This window comes from Budorcas taxicolor, chromosome 16 (genome assembly GCF_023091745.1).
Source record: "Budorcas taxicolor isolate Tak-1 chromosome 16, Takin1.1, whole genome shotgun sequence".
Lineage (NCBI taxonomy): Eukaryota > Metazoa > Chordata > Mammalia > Artiodactyla > Bovidae > Budorcas > Budorcas taxicolor.
Genome location: NC_068925.1, coordinates 16,511,441 through 16,532,502, shown reverse-complemented (window position 1 = coordinate 16,532,502; position 21,062 = coordinate 16,511,441). Strand labels below are relative to the sequence as shown.

The window sequence follows — 21,062 nt, the reverse complement described above, 5'->3', positions numbered from 1 at the left end:
AAATAAAATAAAAATAAAAATGCATTAAAAAGGCAAGTTTATCTAAGGTGAAGTGGCATTATTTTGCAGGAAAATATCAATGAGAAATTGTAATGGGATTCCAAGAGCACTAAATCAAATTTAAAAAAAAAGTTTATAGAAAGATATCAGTAAAGAGGGGGCATATCGAAGAGAATGGGGGTCAACAAAGAGAGAAAATGTCTGGATATTCAGCAAAGGAGGTGGAAAAAAAAATAGGCTAAAAAAAGAATGAAAAAGAACTCAGGGGAAAATAAGATTGAAAAGGATTTTTATACATCATTACTGCATGCCAGATGTTGAGAAATAGTATTCACAAAGATTTTTCCCCATGAAAGTGTTAAATATCTATTTTCCTTGCATGAATTATAGAGTGGTAACTGCTTGCTGATGCATGAGGGACACAAAGGGTCATGTTTTTTATTTTGAGAAGGAAATGTTGAATAACAAAACTTCAGAAAGAGAAGTACACTAGAGAGTCAAATGAACACAGGAGTTTAAAGGACACCTGAATTCTCTATCTCCTATTGGGTTCACATGCTAGCTTCATTGTCATACACCATGGACAGTATCCTTACACAAAAGAAACGGCTGGCTAGTCTCCTCACCCTCACATCTCATAGTGTTAACTGATAGAGACAAAACCAGTCTGCTACAGTATAAATGCTATGGCTTGCCTAAATTTACATGTTGGAATCCTAACCCCTGAAGATGATGCTATTGGAAAACGGAGCCTTTGAGAGGTGCTTAGGTCATGAGGATGGAGTCCATGTGAATGAGATGAGTGCCCTAGAACCCCACTATGATGGCCCCTAGATCCTGGACTTCAGTCTCCAAAACTACAAACTGTTATTTGTGAGTCATCTAGTTTGTGGTATTTTTTGTTTATAGCAGCCTGAACAGACAAAGACACTGTCTCAGCTCCACTTGAAAGAATGGGGGAAAGCATTCACCTGCTTAATGGAGAAACAAAACAGAACATGATACACATATTGTAACAGGCGATCCAATTTATGTAGAGTGGGAAACATTTTACATACAGTAATAATTCATTGCTGTGTGCATTCAGAGGTTGAACTAAAGTATTAACAAAAATATCACAGAGCACTCATCAAATATGTATTGAGCACTTATTGTCTGGGACTGTGAAAGCTGTCTCTAGAAACTCCAGCCGAAACTAAGCATTCGGATTTCATGAAATTCTGCCTGTATCTCATCTTTTCAGCATTCCACTGGGCAGGGTAATTCTTCCTAAATACATTAAAATTTCCACAGTTCATTTCAGCATTACCAGATTCCACTTATCCTCCCCTACCCACAGACACTGTTCAGTTATTCAGCTTCATTTTCCTCAAGTGTTCATGTTGCTTGTTCTTCCTCTTAGTTCATAATCATGTCATTTTGAATTGGACTAGAATCGGAGATCGTAAGAAGGAAGAGAAAAATGGGAAAGCTGGCTGACTCCACAAAATTATACGAATCTGCATTTGGAGATCAGTTTGAAATGGCACTTCAGTTAAGATCAGTTTGATATGTAAGATTTTAGATTATTGCTATGGAAGTTATGTTAGTTAAAATGCATATGTATATAAGTATATATTATATATTAAGGTATATATAATGTATACATTTATATATAATGTATACATTTGCATTTAATTTGTGGACATAATATATAATATATAGCATATGTACATATATTAATATGATTGTATATGAGTTATTATTAGTAAAATATTCAGTATTAATTCACAAATACCTGGATTCAAGATTCAGTCTTATTTTATATGTTTTCCATATGAGGGATACTAAAGTAGTAACTTTATTTCCTTAATATAACATGAACTATATTTATAAACTTTTCAATGATATACAGGTTAAATACTTTTAAAACACTTGATAGCATTTTTAAAGACAAAGAATACATATTAATATTATATTAGAGCCCATGTTGGCAAAATTTTACTGTAGGAGCCAGGTAGCAACTACTGTAGGGTTTCAGGAGCATGCAGTGGTCAATAACTACCAATAGGGTATGAAAGTGGGCACAGACAATATATAAACATATGGGCATGGCTTTTTTATTGGTGCATATTTTAATATAAATTCATACCATCCTCATCCAACAAAAATACTATTCTCCATTTGGTTTTTTTTCAACAGGCTGATACAAAACTTGGTGAGGGATAGATTTGACCTATTAACTGCTGTCATAGAGAATATGTAGGAGGTACATGACACAGCTCTCAGACAAAGAATGACACAGACTTCAATTCATCCTTTTCTGTGATGTTAGTGATTTCATCCTATATCACTTTCCAATGTTAATGAAGAAGAGATAACTTCACAAAAATGTTTCAATAAAATTTTTGAGGTTAGTTGCAAGTTTGCATGCACTGGCTCAGGATAGCCAAATGCACATCAACTCCATGAGCCATGGCAGTACATTGATAGCTTGAAATTGACCATGGTGGAAATATTCCTACCACAAAACTCAGTAAATGTGAATAAATTAGGTTTTCTACCCCTAGAGAGGTGGTTGTTAAGCCTTTAGCAAGAGACTTTTAAATGTAATATTTCCATGGACCCTTGGCTACTCTGTGAATAAGACATGACAGGACAAAATAGTGTAGTTGAGGTGCTTTCTAGGAATATTACATGAATACTTTTCAATAATTGCTGCAACTATTGTTCTTTAATGAAATGAATATAGCATTTTTACTTATCTCAAAAATTTTTGAATAGCAACAAAAGTTGACTACCTCAAAGAAACCACATGATCACAGGCTTTGGAATTCACTTCAGTGAGAAAAAGCATTTTGATGTCATGGGAATTCATGAGAGGGATAGTAGTAACAATGCAGAGCTGCCACCTAGAAAGAGGGCCACACTTTACCAGAAAGAAAGAATTACATGCTATATTATGGAGAAAAAAAAAAGAATCAACTGCCCCACCATTATTCAGGAAGAATTAAGAAATGATGTATGGCAAAACCAATACAATATTGTAAAGTAATTAACCTCCAATTAAAATAAATAAATTAAAAAAAATATATTAAAATGCCAAAAAAAAGAAATAATGTTAGTGAGATATATTTTGCAGGTCTCATTTTTCTTTGTTTATGCTTATTTTTCTAGATTTTAGAATATCAGATATTGGAAGCTAGTTCTGAGAGTTGGACAAGTTCAAGAGGAAAACTGAAAAAAATTCCATAAAGGAGGGCTAAAAACAAAAATAGCTGCTAGAAGTGAATCTTTGATATTACTTATTCACTTTCTTTTTCAAAAATTTCTGAAAATACACGCCACAAATTTCCAATCTCTTTTCCACTGAATTCTGCTAACAAACTCTAGTACATATATATATATATATATACATATATATATATACATATATATATATATATATATATATATATATATATATATAGTTTCCCTAATGTAATTTTAGTACATGAAAATCTACTAAGATGGGAAAAATAAAAGAAAAGAAAAATCTCACATTCCTGGTAAAAGAAATATGATGATGAAGAAAAAAAATACAAATTCAGTAAAAATCTAGCAAGTAGTCTATATTTTTTTAAATCGTGTGGGATGACAATAGAAAACATAGAAATTAAGCTAAATTGAAAAAATGCAAGTCAAGAAAAAGCCTGAAATATCTTTGATTTATTTAGTTTAGAAGTTTTGGACAACAAATATTTAGTTCTATCGCTTTTTGAATTTGTTTCAAATAATGCATCTTTCTATTATACTGCCTATTTATTTATTCTCCATACACCTAACTTGAATTCTTGCGTATTTTTCTTAGAAATATTGTGCTGTAATGACACTTATGAATGTTTAATTTTTATTTATTTTTACTAGAAATTAATGTGTCTCTTTTGACATACTTTACTCCACTATTTGTTTCCTTTTAGGTTCATTTTCCACTTATCCCTTAAACATATTTCCTATGATATTACATTCAGATCTTATGATTTCATGTGCACTGATGTTTGCCATCTTAAGTCTAATCTCCCCTGAGCTTCATATATATATATATATATATATATATATAATCTCCAGTTGTGCTTGATTAAAAAAACACTTAAAGTCAACAAGTTTATAAGCAAACTCATCAATTGCTTCCATCTCATTCTCTCATATTTCCTCTTATGTTTGAGGATAAGATTATCTATTTCAGTGGTTTACAAACTCTAGCTCACACAGGGAGCATAAGGTTCATTGCAGTTAAATAAGTGTCCTTTTCAAGCTGTAATTCTCTGTTAGGGAATATTTACTTGAAGCTTGCAGACAGATATATAAAAAAATATCTTATGCATGAAATAAATAAGAAAACTTACAGGAACTATAAAAGAACAAATCTTAATCATAGTGCTTAGAGAGCAATTTACAGCAGTGAATGCTTATATTAAAAAAGTGAAAGCTATGAAGTCAATAACCCATGTTTTCTCTCTATGAAGCTAGAAAAAGAAAATTAGAGCATTCACATGAAGCAAATAGAAAAAAAGAAATAATAGCAATCACAGTGGAAAATCAAATAAAAACAGAAAAATAATAGAGAATATAAAGGAAACTAAAAGTTAGTGTTTGAAAAGAAAGAAAATTGACAAACTGACCAGACAGACAGATAGATCAGGAAAAGAGATGGACAAAAAAATGAAAAGACATCCCAGATACTGGAAGGAGATATTTTTATATCAAACAGTTTCTAAAGGAACGGGGCATACAAATATATAAATTACTCATACAAGTCAATAATGCAAATTTAAAAAAAAAAGACTAAGAGGGAAGAAAATTCAAATAGATATTTCCCCATAGAAGGTAGAAAATGGACTATAAACACATGCAAAGATGTTTAGCATCATTGGTCATGATGGGGAAATGTAAATTAAAACCACAAAAGGATACCACTTCACAACTGCTAGAATGACTACAATCAAATGGCAGATAATAAAAAGTGTTGGTAATGATGTGGAGTAATTGGAGCTGTCACTCATAGTAGGTGGAAATATAAAACAGTAGAGCCATTTTGGAAAACAGTTTGCCAGATCCTCAAAATGTTAAATATAGGATTATCTTCTGATTAGCCCATTATGTCAATGCTAAAGGAAAGCAACCCTAACCAACCATTTGGAAGGACTGATACTGAAGCTGAAGCTCCAAATTTTGGCAACCTGGTACAAAAAGCTGACTCACTGGGAAAGACCCTTGGAAAGATGCTGGGAAAGATTGAAGGCAAAAGGAGAAGGGGGTGGCAGAGGATGAGATGGTTAGATAGCATCACTGACTCAATGGACATAAATTTGAGCAAACTCTGGGAGATAGGAGAGGACAGACGAGTGGCATGGTACAGTCCATGGGGTTGCAAATAACTGGACACAACTTAGTGACTGAACAACAACAACATATCCAAGAAAATTCAAACATATGTCCAGATTAAAAAAAATAAAGCACACATGAATGTTCACAGCAGCAACATTTATATTTGACAAAAAATGGCAAAAACCCCAAGTCCATCAAATGATTAATTGATAGGTAGAATAAAATGTGATATACTACTGGTACATGCCACAAATGGGTAAACCAGAAAGCACTATGCTACATGAAAGAAGTCAGTCACAAAAGCCCACATACTGTACAAAATGTCCAGAATAATCAAATCTATGGAGACAATTAGTAGATTAGACAAATTTGGAGCGACAAATAGCCGAGGGATGGGCATGGGAATATGGGGAGTTATGGGCATGGAAGTATGGGGTGGAAAATGGGTCCAATGAAAATGTTCTCAACTTAAATTGCATACATGTTGAATATGCTAAAGCCCAATGATTGTAAAGAATGCCAATGATTTATTTTGAAACTGAATTTTAAAATGTCTAAACTTTTTTTTCAGTGAAAGAAATTTGTAATGTAGATTTCTTAATAATTTAATCATTGAGTCAAAGTTCAAGTATTTTATATTGGTGATACTGATACAAATACATTTTTATAATGAATTTTTTTCCTAAAATTTTCCTTAGCTTTTCCTTCTATTCATTTTCAACCTGCTCATACTAAGTAAATGCAACTTTTTTACTGCCCTGACTGATCAATATATGTTAAACTACCAAACCTAAAACCCAGGCTTCCCTGAGTCGGTTCAGACCCAAATATTCGAAGAGTCTGTCATCATTCACATAAATTGTTTGAAACTTCCACAGCAATTTTCATACATTCATGTAGAATGAGATTTATGGTTTTAAGAACATGTCAAATAAATAAAATTTAGGTGCTTTTATTTAAAAGTTACATCTTGAGAAATATCACTTTTTATTCCTGCTTACTTCCTATGCTTACAATGTAACTAGGTTTTTGTGTTATTATGTTCCCTGTCACACAATTATCAGATGATTACCCTGTACAACAAGTTAGAATAATATCTTGATTCTAATGATAAAAAAATTAAATAAAAAGTTAGTCTATGTGTTCCCATTATAGCATTACTTTGGAAAATAACAGCAATTAATCATTTTGAGACAAGACGATATGTTTTCAAATCATCTCTAAATATACGAATAACACTGTATTATGTATATTACCACACATACATTCAGAAACTCAGTGAGCTGTCCTCAGTTGTCTACATTACTGCACTTGTCTTACCTTTGTCTTGGCAGGCTGATGAGGGGTTGTTTATGACACCTCTTGCTAAGGCTAAAGAGCTTGTGTACAATTTTCTGTGACTTTAGGAAAAGTTGCTTCATGCTGTTCTCCAGTTGTTCATAGCGGCGCTGAAAATTAGAATCCATTGTCCACAAATGCATTATGGTAGATGTGTTGAGGAAATAATTCATGGGTAGCCTTTTCATAAAGAACTTGAATTCATCTGAAAAAAATGCCAAAATTCAACACTTGAATAATAAAATAATCAGTTTTCCTCTTCTCCAAAGTATATTTAGTATGTTAATGCTGAAACAAATGCAATCTATTATTCTCTGTGAGGCAAATTAATAGCAAGAAGGTAATTTTTTATGATTTAGGATTATTTTCTCTTTTGTTCCTCATAAGATAGAACAAGAACATTCATAGAAAAAGGTAATTCAAATAATTGTTCTAAAGCAAATATTTGGGGTAAAAGTTTAACTTGAACTTAATTTTTCCATGTTCTCCTTTTGATGATAAGTGAATTTGATGGTGCTGAATTTTTTTTCACAAAGTTAATAGTCATTAATCTAGCTTTTATTTCTGGCAACAGCATTAATCATCAGTTTCAAGTATTGTTTATTAAATAAATATTTTCAGAAATTATCCTTAAATCAGTATAGGAGAATACATGGATTTTCATTACTAAATGTTTGCAGTGGTTGAAGAAATATTATCTGGCAAGTGATACAAACCCTATTTTCATCACTATTCTACCCCCAAAAATTTACACAGTATGCATTAAACCTCAGTCTGTTTGTGCCTTGATTTCCTTATTTGTAAATGAGATAGAAAATTTTTGACTATAAAAATATCATTTTACTTTAAATTTTTATGAAGTTGCAAATAAATTGTTTTAAATGGAGATTTAGTTAGTTGTAAATATCCAATTCAAAAATAGTTATTTTCAAATAACTAGTTACAGGTGTTAATGTTTACTTGAATTTGGACAAGGTATGTTCATACTGATTCCTTGGTAGAGACTGTCTCTATTGGAGTGTTTCAAAACCCCCAAATTATCACTAATATTTAAAAAAATATGCCATTCACATGGGAAAAGATAAACTACATTAATATACATATATATATTTAAGGCAATTAATTTATATATATTTTACAAACCAGGGCTATTTCAATAATCAAATCCAAACTATTTCATCAGTGATGGAAAAGGCAACTTCTAGACAATTAACAGAAAATTATATTCATGAATATTTGGTTGATATTTTTTCTAGAGCAAATAAATACAGAGTTCTGGCATGTTTTGGATGTTAAATGTATCTGGAAGAACAAGGAAACAAAAGGAAAACCAAGACTTTTTATAGTAAAATTCATCATGAAAGAGTTTTGAGGATATATCCATTTGATATGCTTCAAATCATTTTTTTAAGTAAGCAGAGTATAAATAAAGAGATGCATTTTAAAATTCCAATTTCACAGTCCTCTACATTTTGTTTGGTCCCATATGTCTCCTTTGACAAATTCTCTCCTTTGAATAAAAGAGTTGGGGCATGGAAATTGGAAAGCATTCCCTGGATTATTCACAGAGCAGATGCCACTACTTTGCAAACTAATCATTCATTTCATTTCATTGTCATCTTTCACTTGAACATTTCTGATAAGCTTTTATTGTTTCATGGGATTGCATATTTTAATTATTTTCATTGCTTGTTATAGTAGTATTACAAAAGTTTCTAAATCAGTACACTTTATTCAAGTTAAAGAATCTATTAATTTATTTATTTTACCAAAGTGGATGTAACAGTACATGCCTGCTGAAAACTGGCACTATGTAATTTTTAAAAAAGGGTTTTAACATGACGTTTGAATAATTACTTCATTATGAAGTCATTAAGAGTCACCATTGATAGTCCCCAAAACAGTTATCAGACACCTGTTGTGCACAAAACATACAGCTATTTCCATCTCTGTGTGGGAATATGAATAAACTTTTCATCTTATTTTTTAAAAATAACAAATGACATGTAATATTTTAAAATGCTAAAATAGCATCTTATATGAAATTCATTCTGCTTAGAAGTCTATAGAATGTCCAGAAATATTCCTCTGGATATCTTTTCAGTTAGTAAAATTTATGTTTTTATATATTATGCAAATTAAATTTGAATGATACATTAGAATTATTACATAAACCTCCAGATTTACATAACCACAAAGAGAAAATACAATGATTAGTGGACACCAGATAACAGTTAACCCTATAATAATGTCCAAACTCATGTAGAAGATAAAGTGCTCTTGCTTTTAAAATGGCAGGCAATGGCACCCCACTCCAGTACTCTTGCCTGGAAAATCCATGGACGGAGGAGCCTGGTAGGCTGCAGTCCATGGGGTCGCTAAGAGTCGGACGTGACTGAGAGACTTCACTTTCACTTTTTACTTCCATGCATTGGAGAAGGAAATGGCAACCCACTCCAGTGTTCTTGCCTGGAGAATCCCAGGGATGGGAGGAGCCTAGTGGGCTGCCGTCTATGGGGTCGCACAGAGTCGGACACTACTGAAGCGACTTAGCAGTAGCAAACAATGAATGTGGTGGTTTTGTTGCTAAGTCATGTCGGACTCTTGCAACTCCGTGGACTGTTGCCCGCCAGGGCTCTCTGTCCATGGGATTCTCCAGGCAAGAATACTGCCATTTCCTTCTTCACAGGATCTTCCCAACCAAGGAATTGAACCCAGGTCTCCTGCATTGCAGGCATTTACCGATTGAGAATTTACCCACTGAGCTATGAGGGAAGTACAAACAATGACTAACCATACTTCTTTGGGGAAATAAATTTGTAAAAGAAAAAAAATTAATGTCATATAAAAATATCCTAGGAGAAATTAATTCAGTATCTGGGTTATTAGAGAGATTAATCTGGAAACCCCTGTTTGTAAGATATGTATCAAATGAGTACTTTTGCTCAGCATAGTTTTGAGGACTATGAGAAACAAAACAACAACAGCAATATCAGTGGTAATAAATATCCTGTGTGTAAGTCAGTCAGTCTTCTTCACAAAAATAATTCACATGAAGTAAAAAATAATACAAAAGCAGATGCATGATATTAATGAATTCTATGGAGGCAAAGAGAATTAGCATAGGTGACATCCTTCCAATAAATTATAGAAGACTAGCTAGGCACCACGTAGACTCTCAAGATTACTACTGCTCTTCCAATAAAAATGAAATCTTTTCTAAAATAGCTGAACAAAGTTTGTTGCTGTTGTTTTTCCCCTCTCCTCTAAAACAAACTCTAGTTAACACTTGATATCTAGTTAGTTAACTTTGAAATGAACTCACTGTCTGTTAACACCAGTTCTCACTTTGGCAGGAACTCAATTGCAGTGCTTTAAATATTAACTCAGTCCCCTCAATAATCCTTCATGTAAATTTTATTGGCACAGTTATGTATGTTGAATGCAGATGACTTTTAGTTTTGTAACTCTAATGTCAGCAAAAAACTTTTATTTTTGCTATTGCATTTGCATATTGATCATATGTATTTATATGTGTATGGACTTCATTCTCATGCTTCACAGGTGAATTAAATAGGTAAGAGTGGAGAACGGAACATTTTTATATGTAAAAGGACCAGCCATAGTATGTAGATCCTGATTTGTGCTTCTGTCTTCATTGATGAGCATGCAAAGCTTTGACCAGTGCATTGATTATACATTTCACATATTCAGAACCTCTGCTCAGAACAGCTTTGGAATACATTTTCAAGAGTATTCTAAAGCACTCTAAATTTTCTAGAGTTTGGGAGCACATAATTTACTCCCTCAAAAGTGTAGAAAAGCAATCAGATTTTTATTATTATTATTATTCAGAGATGATTTTTTGAGTTGTAAAACCAACAACATATCCAAAACAGAAGCTGCTTCCATTAGCAAGTAGGACTATGTGTGGGCAAGATTCAAGGAGGAAATTTGTGCTTTTGTGATTTTTTATATTTCATATGAATGTGTTATTCTACTAAAATTTCAATAAATATTGTTAGCCAGTAAAAATCATAGCCAAAAAATACTATTAAGTTGTCAGTTCAATAGGTATATATCTTATATTTCAGACATTTATATAAAATGCTATTATTTAATGACTTGTTAATATAAAAGTAAAAGCCTACTGGCTCACATTCTGGTTTTTGTTTTCTGTATCAATTACCGTATTGGTACAAAGTACCTTTTCAGTAGAAATGACAATGCAGTATGAATAATAATTTTAAGTATTATGAAAGCATAGCAATAGTCTTATTCTAATAATAAAATATTGTACAATGTATAGCAAAATAAAGAACATGGACACATAACATCTTTAAATGAAAGGATGTTATAAGCAAAAAAAAGATGTATATCAGATATACATGCAGAATCCATGAAAACATTTGTTTTTAACCAGAACTCATCTGTTCATTTCTCATGAGAAAAATAACTTCTCATTTTGAGATACTACTAGTTCTTCATACATGTCTCTTCTGTTTTTGTTTGTAAACAAAGAAGTTTTTAAATAATACATGTTAATAATATATTCTATTAACACAAAATTTTGCTCTGATCAGTAAATTAATAAAACAAATATTAATTCCTTATACTGAATGCAGTACCTTATCTATAAATGAACACATGTCAAATCTAGTCTGTTTTTAAGACTGGGTTTTTATTTATTAGTTTGTTTAGTCTATAGCAGGTTTTTACCTATGTTAAGTACTACCTCCAAAGTTGAAAAATAAGCATCAAACTCTACCATTGAACTTCAAAGTTACTGCTCACTCAGACCCACTTCTAATAAAGCTGTTTCTTGAGAATCACAGTTTCCTAGAAGATAGTATGGATTCATCTGTCTTCCTCCGGTTTTCAAAGAGAAATATCTGCCTAGGAAATAATTTAACTTCAATCCTTGACACTACAGATATGCAAGATTTAAAGAGGTAAGACATAAAATTGAGAAATAGATGGGAATGTGAGTAGGAAGAAGGGCTGATGGGGAACAAAGTTGAGACAGAAAGTTTAGGTAGTGTCCTGAATGGCAGAAAGTTACTAATGACTGAAACGGAAATCTGACCCTTGAGGGAGCACAATGAATAGGCAAACTTTAACTCACCTCATAATCCTGATTAGAACTGCTTGTTTTTTTAACTTTTATAAAGTTTTATTTTTCTCCAAACATTTCCAAGGGACTACTTGAATCATTTGTATCAGTTTAACATTTTCTCAACTTCTACAGTATATCACCGATAGGACTTCGGGTGACCACATATCAATGCAAGTCTATTCAAATCTTTCTATTAACCGTGGGTGTAGAGTTTATACTGAAATTGATAAAATACTAGAATGCTGCATAAAATAAATGGCAAGCCTGTTCAATAGCTTGTGAACTAGCCAATTTTATGAGGCCATAAAATGAGGGGTTCACGCAGGCATAAATCAGAAATAGAACCTAATTCCTTAGTAGCTGGCCTAGAAATGTTATGCTTTTCCTGATCATTTTCTTTTTCTCTGAAAGATACATCATATTTTTATGTTAAAATATTTTAATATAGCAAGACAATTAATCTATCCTTCATCAAATTGCTCTGTTTATGAACCCCCTTCAAATGTTTGAAAATTTACCCAGAGCTTACCTCTACAATTATAACTACAGTTATCTCTATCGTTATAGTTTATCTCTATGACAAACTATAACTATAGAACAGTCTTCACATTCATAAGACCCAGGTCTTCACATTCCCAGCACTCTTGCAGCTACAAGATATAGCTGCATCATCTAAGATATAGGAATCAAGTGAACACGAGCAGAGTTTGAATCTTATGCTGTTTTTTTTTTTTTTTTTTTTTTATTATTATTTTTTTTTTAATTTTAAAATCTTTAATTCTTACATGTGTTCCCAAACATGAACCCCCCTCCCACCTCCCTCCCCATAACATCTCTGTGGGTCATCCCCATGCACCAGCCCCAAGCATGCTGTATCCTGCGTCAGACATAGACTAGCGATTCAATTCTTACATGATAGTATACATGATAGAATGCCATTCTCCCATATCATCCCACCCTCTCCCTCTCCCTCTGAGTCCAAAAGTCCGTTATAGACAGCTGCGTCTTTTTCCTGTCTTGCATCCAGGGTCGTCATTGCCATCTTTCTAAATTCCGTATATATGTGTTAGTATACTGTATTGGTGTTTTTCTTTCTGGCTTACTTCACTCTGTATAATCGGCTCCAGTTTCGTCCATCTCATCAGAACTGATTCAAATGAATTCTTTTTAACGGCTGAGTAATACTCCATTGTGTATATGTACCACAGCTTTCTTATCCATTCATCTGCTGATGGACATCTAGGTTGTTTCCATGTCCTGGCTATTATAAACAGTGCTGCGATGAACATTGGGGTACATGTGTCTCTTTCAATTCTGGTTTCCTCGGTGTGTATGCCCAGCAGTGGGATTGCTGGGTCATAAGGGAGTTCTATTTGCAATTTTTTAAGGAATCTCCACACTGTTCTCCATAGTGGCTGTACTAGTTTGCATTCCCACCAACAGTGTAGGAGGGTTCCCTTTTCTCCACACCCTCTCCAGCATTTATTGCTTGCAGATTTTTGGATCGCAGCCATTCTGACTGGTGTGAAGTGGTACCTCATTGTGGTTTTGATTTGCATTTCTCTGATAATGAGTGATGTTGAGCATCTTTTCATGTGTTTGTTAGCCATCCGTATGTCTTCTTTGGAGATGTGTCTATTTAGTTCTTTGGCCCATTTTTTGATTGGGTCATTTATTTTTCTGGAATTGAGCTGCATAAGTTGCTTGTATATTTTTGAGATTAGTTGTTTGTCAGTTGCTTCATTTGCTATCTCCCATTCAGAAGGCTGTCTTTTCACCTTGCTGATATTTTCCTTTGTTGTGCAGAAGCTTTTAATTTTAATTAGATCCCATTTGTTTATTTTTGCTTTTATTTCCAGAATTCTGGGGGGTGGATCATAGAGGATCCTGCTGTGATTTATGTCTGAGAGTGTTTTGCCTATGTTCTCCTCTAGGAGTTTTATAGTTTCTGGTCTTACATTTAGATCTTTAATCCATTTTGAGTTTATTTTTGTGTGTGGTGTTAGAAAGTGATCTAGTTTCATTCTTTTACAAGTGGTTGACCAGTTTTCCCAGCACCACTTGTTAAAGAGATTGTCTTTACTCCATTGTATATTCTTGCCTCCTTTGTCAAAGATAAGGTGTCCATATGTGTGTGGATTTATCTCTGGGCTTTCTATTTTGTTCCATTGATCTATATGTCTGTCTTTGTGCCAGTACCATACTGTTTTGATGACTGTGGCTTTGTAGTAGAGCCTGAATCTTATGCTGTTGAAGCAATAACAAAGGATGCCTAGAGCAATTCTCTAGGGAGACAGGGATTGCAGCAGTAATGATAGTGTTTGCTGCTATTGGATGATCAGCCACTCAAGATGGTTATCCTCCTGCTCTCTCCTCTGGTTGACCACTGCCTGCTTCACCTGCACCATGCTCACATGATTGACCTTCCTATGTATTTGCCCCAGACTTCAACTAGTGACTATTCTAGTTTTAGATCAGAACTTCAACTATGCTTATCAAAAGGGCAGTAAGGGGCATGCCCCTCTGCTGGTTTTCTTGGCAACCGATAAGCCAACTTGACATCAATTCCCTATAACTGATAGGGAATTGGCCAATCCCTGCCCATTGGAGCAAAGAAGGCCGCCTTGTGCTACCCCATTATCCACCACACATGGTAAGGTGTTGCTCTAGGGTCTTGCTTCAGATGTGTAAGCTCTACCCATTCATTAAACCGTTAATGTTTCTGTAACTGACTCCAGGTTCTTTCTTCAGTCGTGAAGGTGGGCAAGTGCAGGGCTTAAAGGCTGCGGGGTGCAGCCTTATAGAGATCTAGGGTTCAATGCATTCAGCAGTGGTGATCTCACTAAATAAGTGTTATGCAAGATTTTTTTTTTTAATTTGTCTCAACCAGGTAGTACAAGTATGATTCTCTAGCTTTCATGAAGATTCTATATGCTAACCAATATCCTTTAATTGATTCCTTATCAGATTGGGTTATCTAGAGACTGATTTTCTTACCTTCATCCAAAGGAAAAAAAAATTCTGGGTTACTAGAGGTACTGTTATCATAAGTGGTTTGGAAGAGTCTCCATGGATAATAGGAGGCTCTTTCTGGATTTGTTGGGGAGAAAAACTTTTTAAATAAGTGCATTATTCAGGGTGGAAGAATGACAGTAGAAGTACCACCTGTGTTCATCTAGAATGAAGAGCTTGTTGAAGATACATTTGGGACTATGTGCCTATATAGAACTGAATGAGGAACATAAAAATTTCAAAGACTGAGACTGACTTGGTTACTACAAATAGAGATGGCTTGCTTAAAGAGCTCAAAATCCTACATTTTTTTTTTTTTTTTCCCTCAAAGCACAGAATGCTGGAAAGGACTAAAAGAGATCTTTTATCTCTTGCAGCTGTAGGGCTTCAAAACAAATTTTGATCCCAAGACTGAATTTAAATTCCTGCCAGATCTGTAAAGTTGGAAAGAACATTAGAAGGGGTGGGAACCTGGGAACTGGAAGGTAGACTGGGGGAGGACTGGGATGAACTCAGAGTAATCCAGAACACTAATGCTCACTTTCTTTGTCCCCAAGAAACAGCATCTTCTCTCCTGCCTGATGGACTAGAATATCTTTCTTTGAGTCACTGTAATGATTTTAATCAAAGAAATGACCGTCATTAGGAAGCAAATTTCATCACATCCCACTTCCATCATCCATCATGTCCCAAGGGAGTTTATTGAAACTATTCTGACTTTCCAGTTGTTATCAAGAATTTGCTGACTTTCTACTGGAGAAAGAACATTAAATTCATTGATAAAAGGAATGCATGCATATCTGATGAATATTATATTCTGTAGGATGGGGACATCTGTTAGTGGGAAAATCTGTGTGAAATCGGATGGTGGGCTCTGGTTTCAATTAGGATACATAATTGTATCTGTGACTGAGGCCCAGAAACCTAGTCCAGGGTGCTATTCAAAAAAAGTCTATCTGGAGGAATTTTAGAGTTCAATAATCAGGTCATGGTTCCTTGGGATTTAAATGTGGAATCAGTGCTTTGAGATCCTATTTAAGTTGTATAATTTAAAGAAAAAAATCTGCAAAAGAGGCCTGACTTGAGTTTTTCTGAGAGAAGAATGCTATCTGTAGTTCTGAATGATTTCAGGACTCAGAACTCTTATACCCTACTTAATAGACCACATGTCTCTTTTGCATTATGAATTAACCCCTTGGGCTCCTAATGCCACATGAAACAGAGAGGAGCCTTACAGAAAGTAAACAGTAAATTTGGTTTTCTAGGAAGCCTCCTCAAATCAGGTCCAATGGGATCCTAACCCAAACCATGTTTATTTTCCGGTCTCTGACTAAAGAATTAGAATAGAAACGCTCTGTCTCACTAACCTATCAGGTAAAACCTATAAAAGTAAGATAGATAAAAGGAAGCTTTCTTCTCTTAGGAAAAGACTAAATTCAGGTGATACTGCCTTTTTTTTTTAATGCTTGACATGCTTGCAGGACTTGGAGATCTGTTCAACACTGAACATTTTGAAAATAATAATCGCATTCCATCTCTAATTAACTCACATATTGGCGATAGCTCAATCACAGAGTAACTCTAATTAAAGCTGCCATTCCAGATATGGTAGCTTACTGGTGACTGGACTCCTAGCACTAGGGAGGAAGTTTCTTCTATGGTACAAACTCTCTTATCTGTCATTTTAAAAAGGGAAGCCTGGAAGCAGTTTTCGTTCCTATGTCAGCTATGAGAGTGAAGCATCTCCATCATATTCAAGGGTCAAATCATTTCTCAGCCTCTGTCTGCCAAGTGTCTTCAAAGGAATGCAGACCATTGCATCCTGTCATGGGACATATTTTGTTAATGACGTCATACTAAAAAATACGTGAGAAACACAAGTAACAGGTATCCTGTCTGCTGACCAATACCTTAGCTATGTGCAAGATCTGCAAATGCATTTTACAAAAACTCAAGCCTCTGATGTGTGAGTGAAATTTCTGGGAGTCCAGTGGTCCTGAGCACATTCGGAAAGCTTCTCCAAAGCAAAGAACAAGCAACTGCTCTCCTCCAGCTCCTTTTAATAACAAAACTCTAAAGATCTTTGAAGAAATAGCAAACGAACTATCTCGTAGCATCACTGATAACGATGACTGCAATGATCTCTCTTGGGATGTCAAAGGTGCACGTTGCAGATGTGTGTTCTCCTTACACACTCAAAAGATGGCACTTATGTGATTCTGTTACCGTTCCTGGCACAGCCTCAGAGCCCGGCTCTCCAGTTCTCCTGCTGATCCTGTCAGCTACGCAATCCGCTGTCTGCACATAAATTCCTTTTCTGCTGCAGTCAGATTCTGTTCTTGCAAGAATGCTGACTGATACAGTTAATGGGGCCCTCAAATATAATTAGAAGATGGAGTTCAACAAGAGTATAACAAATATTTTTTGAGTGTTTAATGTGTGACAATTGCTGTGCTAGTTAAGAGCTAAAATTACATTAATAATCATTTTTGTATCTGTAGTAGTAATTTCTTCATAGGTTTAGTAAATTAAATTGGATAATAATGAAAATAAAATACCTTTTATATAATTAGTGATAAATAAATGCTAGCTATTATTTTTCTTTTTATAATTTATTCCATGTTTCTATGTGTGCTGGGCTAAGCAGTAAAACTGAATTTTCTCATTTAATCCTTCCAGCAACCCTATTGCTGGGTACTGGGTACCCAGTACTGGGTATTGCTGGAGATGAGTACTATTATACTCAGCATTTCACTGAGGAGGACAAGTGACTTAGCAAGATTCAGTCAACTGTTCAAAGTGACACAATTATTAATTAGAGACCAGAACAAAAGACGTCTGTCTGAAAAATGTGTGGCTCCCATCTTAATAAGCATAAACTCTTTTGAGAGTTGACAGAAAAACAAAATTATTCCTTCTGTTTAAAGACTGCTTTTCTTTAGTAGATTTTTCACAAATATTGCTATTTCCAAACTCATAATAACCCTGCAATAGGATGGGCAGGTTTTATTGAGATGTGATGGGAAACATTTTGAATTAAAGGATCATTCAGTTCAGTTCAGTTCAGTGGCTCAGTTGTGTCCAATTTTTTGCAAACCCATGAATCACAGCATGCCAGGCCTCCCTGTCCATCACCAACTCCCGGATTTCATTCAAACTCATGTCCATCGAGTCAGTGATGTCATCCAGCCATCTCATCCTCTGTCAACCCCTACTCCTCCTGCCCCCAATCCCTCCCAGCATCACAGTCTTTTCCAATGAGTTAACTCGTCCCGTGAGGTGGCCAAAGTATTAGAGTTTCAGCTTCAGCATCAGTCCTTCCAATGAATACCTAGGACTGATCTCCTTTAGAATGGACTGCTTGGATCTCCTTGCAGTCCAAGGGACTCTCAAGTCTTCTCCAACACCACAGTTCAAAAGCATCAATTCTTCACCACTCAGCTTTCTTCACAGTCCAACTCTCACATCCATACATGACCACAGGGAAAACCATAGCCTTGACTAGACGGACCTCTGTTGGCAAAATAATGTCTCTGCCTTTTAATATCTATCTGGGTTGTAACTTTCCTTCCATGGAGTAAGCATCTTTTAATTTCATGGCTGCAATCACCATTTGCAGTGATTTTGGAGCCCCCCAAAAAATAAAGTCTGACACTGTTTCCACTGTTTCCCCATCTATTTCCCATGAAGTGACAGGACCAGATGCCATGATCTTAGTTTTCTGAATTATGAGCTTTAAGCCAACTTTTTCACTCTCTTCTTTCACTTTCATCAAGAGGCTTTTTAGTTCCTCTTCACTTTCTGTCATAAGGATGGTGTCATCTGCATATCTGAGTTTCTTGATATTTCTCCCAGAAATCTTGATTCCAGCTTGTGCTTCTTCCAGCACAGCATTTCTCATGATGTACTCTGCATAGAAGTTCAATAAGCAGGGTGACAATATACAGCCTTGACGTACTCCGTTTCCTATTTGGAACCAGTCTGTGGTTCCATGTCCAGTTCTAACTGGTGTTTCCTGACCTGCATACAGATTTCTCAAGAGGCAGGTCAGGTGGTCTGGTATTCCCATCTCTTTCAGAATTTTCCACAGTTTATTGTGATCCACACAGTCAAAGGCTTTGGCATAGTCAATAAAGCAGAAATAGATGTTTTGCTGGAACTCTCTTGCTTTTTTGATGATCCAGCGCATGTTGTTCCTCTGCCTTTTCTAAAACCAGCTTGAACATCAGTAATTCATGGTTCACGTATTGCTGAAGCCTAGATTGGAGAATTTTGAGCATTGCTTTACTAGCATGTGAGATGAGTGCAGTTGTATGGTAGTTTGAGCATTCTTTGGCAGTGCCTTTCTTTGGAATTAGAATAAAAATTGACCTTTTCCAGTCCTGTGGCCACTGCTGAGTTTTCCAAATTTGCTGGCATATTGAGTGCAGCACTTCAACAGCACCATCTTTCAGGATCTGAAATAGCTCAACTGGAATTCCATCACCTCCACTAGTTTTGTTCATAGTGATGCTTTCTAAGGCCCACTTGACTTCACAGTCCAGGATGTCTGGCCCTAGGTGAGTGATCACACCATCGTGATGATCTGGGTCATGAAGCTCTTTTATGTACAGTTCTTCTGGGTGTTCTTGCCACCTCTTCTTAATATCTTCTGCTTCTGTTAGGTCCATACCATTTCTGTCCTTTATCGAGCCCATTTTTGCATGAAATATTCCCTTGGTATCTCTAATTTTCTTGAACAGATCTCTAGTCTTTCCCATTCTGTTGTTTTCCTCTATTTCTTTGCATTGATCACTGAAGAAGGCTTTTTTATCTCTCCTTGCTTTTCTTTGGAACTCTTCATTCAGATGCTTATATCTTTCCTTTTCCCCTTTGCTTACACAGAGTCAATTATGAGAAAAAATGAGAAAAATAATGAACTCTAAGAAATATAAAAAGAAATATCATTTTATATTTCTTTGAGGGGCAGGACAAAGTTTTAGTTTTCTTTATATTTTCCCTTTACAAAACCCTAACACAGCATATTACACATAGTATGAATTAATAACATGTTTCTTAAATGGCAAAACTGATTGACAAGATTAAGAAAGAAAGGTTTGAAGCTAAATATGAACATATACAGAATAATTCATTTGGAAAAGTTGAATTTGGTCATATGAAATATGAAGCTGCAAGTAATTCATATGGGAAAATAAAGCTGAAATAAGATGTGTAGTATATTTCTAAGCTTTAATATTCAGGTTGAAGGCAAGATTATGAGATCAAAACATTGATAAATGTCTTCATTTATGGATGAGAAACTGGCAAATGGGGTCCAGGTGGTAAAGTTACAGTTTGTGTGAATTTCAGAGTATCAGTAAAAAGCAAAATATCCTGAAATGACATATGATCACTGGTTATAAACAAAACTGAAAGTACATACTCATATCGCAGAAGGAAAATTCATGAATGGTATCTTTTAAGTATCAAGCGTTCTTCTAGGCACTTAGTTCTCTTAATTCTACATAGTTATTGCTGTTACAGCCACTGTGTTAAAACCACACCTATGACTTAAGAGATGCTGAGTAAATTTCGCTAGGAGGGAAACCTTGTAAGTAGCACTTGGAGAAAAACTGGTGAACACAGAAGCAATGTCTGCTGTGAGATCAAATCCATTTGAAACCTTGTCCCAATGTCAGACAGAGAATCCAGAGCCAGGGTTATTCTAGTGAGAAGAGAATTTACTTCATACACTGTAAATACTAAGTAATACTCAAAGGATATATCCTTTCTCTTGAAAGATAAAAAACATGCCTGACACCATCCTCTCCCAGCCTCTCGTACACCAGTTATCAATTTTTGCAGCGGTTTTCTCTTCAACAATGAAAAATGGAAGCCAAAGAACCTTAGTGATTTCCAAATGAAAACAGGTCACAGAAAAATGGTATTAGTACTTAAACTAAGAAATTCCATACAAAATCTGTCTTTTATCCTCTGTGACCGCCTTAAATGCCATAAATGTACATGAGAATATATGTTAATAATAACTATTAAAATAGTATTAATTCACAAGTAATTTAACTATTACAAATGATATCCAAACAGTAACCTCTTAAAACTATGTAAATAAAATCACCATTTTTTTTACGTTCAGACTGACAAATTTGTAATAAAATTAAGTACAAGCATAAAGTTTTTTTATCGTAAGCTATTCTGATATAGTTTATTCCAGATATAGTTCCAAGTGTAGTTAGGACTCTCAATGCACTAT

General features: G+C 34.7%; 1 protein-coding gene across 1 annotated transcript in view; it reads right to left on the bottom strand.

Moving 5' to 3' along the window:
- BRINP3 (BMP/retinoic acid inducible neural specific 3) overlaps positions 1-21,062 on the bottom strand; it is a 458,463-nt gene that overhangs the window by 83,431 nt on the left and 353,970 nt on the right. Inside the window, exon 6 of the mRNA XM_052654055.1 lies at positions 6,667-6,889. Within this exon, the coding sequence (XP_052510015.1) occupies positions 6,667-6,889 (223 nt within the window). The remainder of the gene's footprint in view (positions 1-6,666; positions 6,890-21,062) is intronic.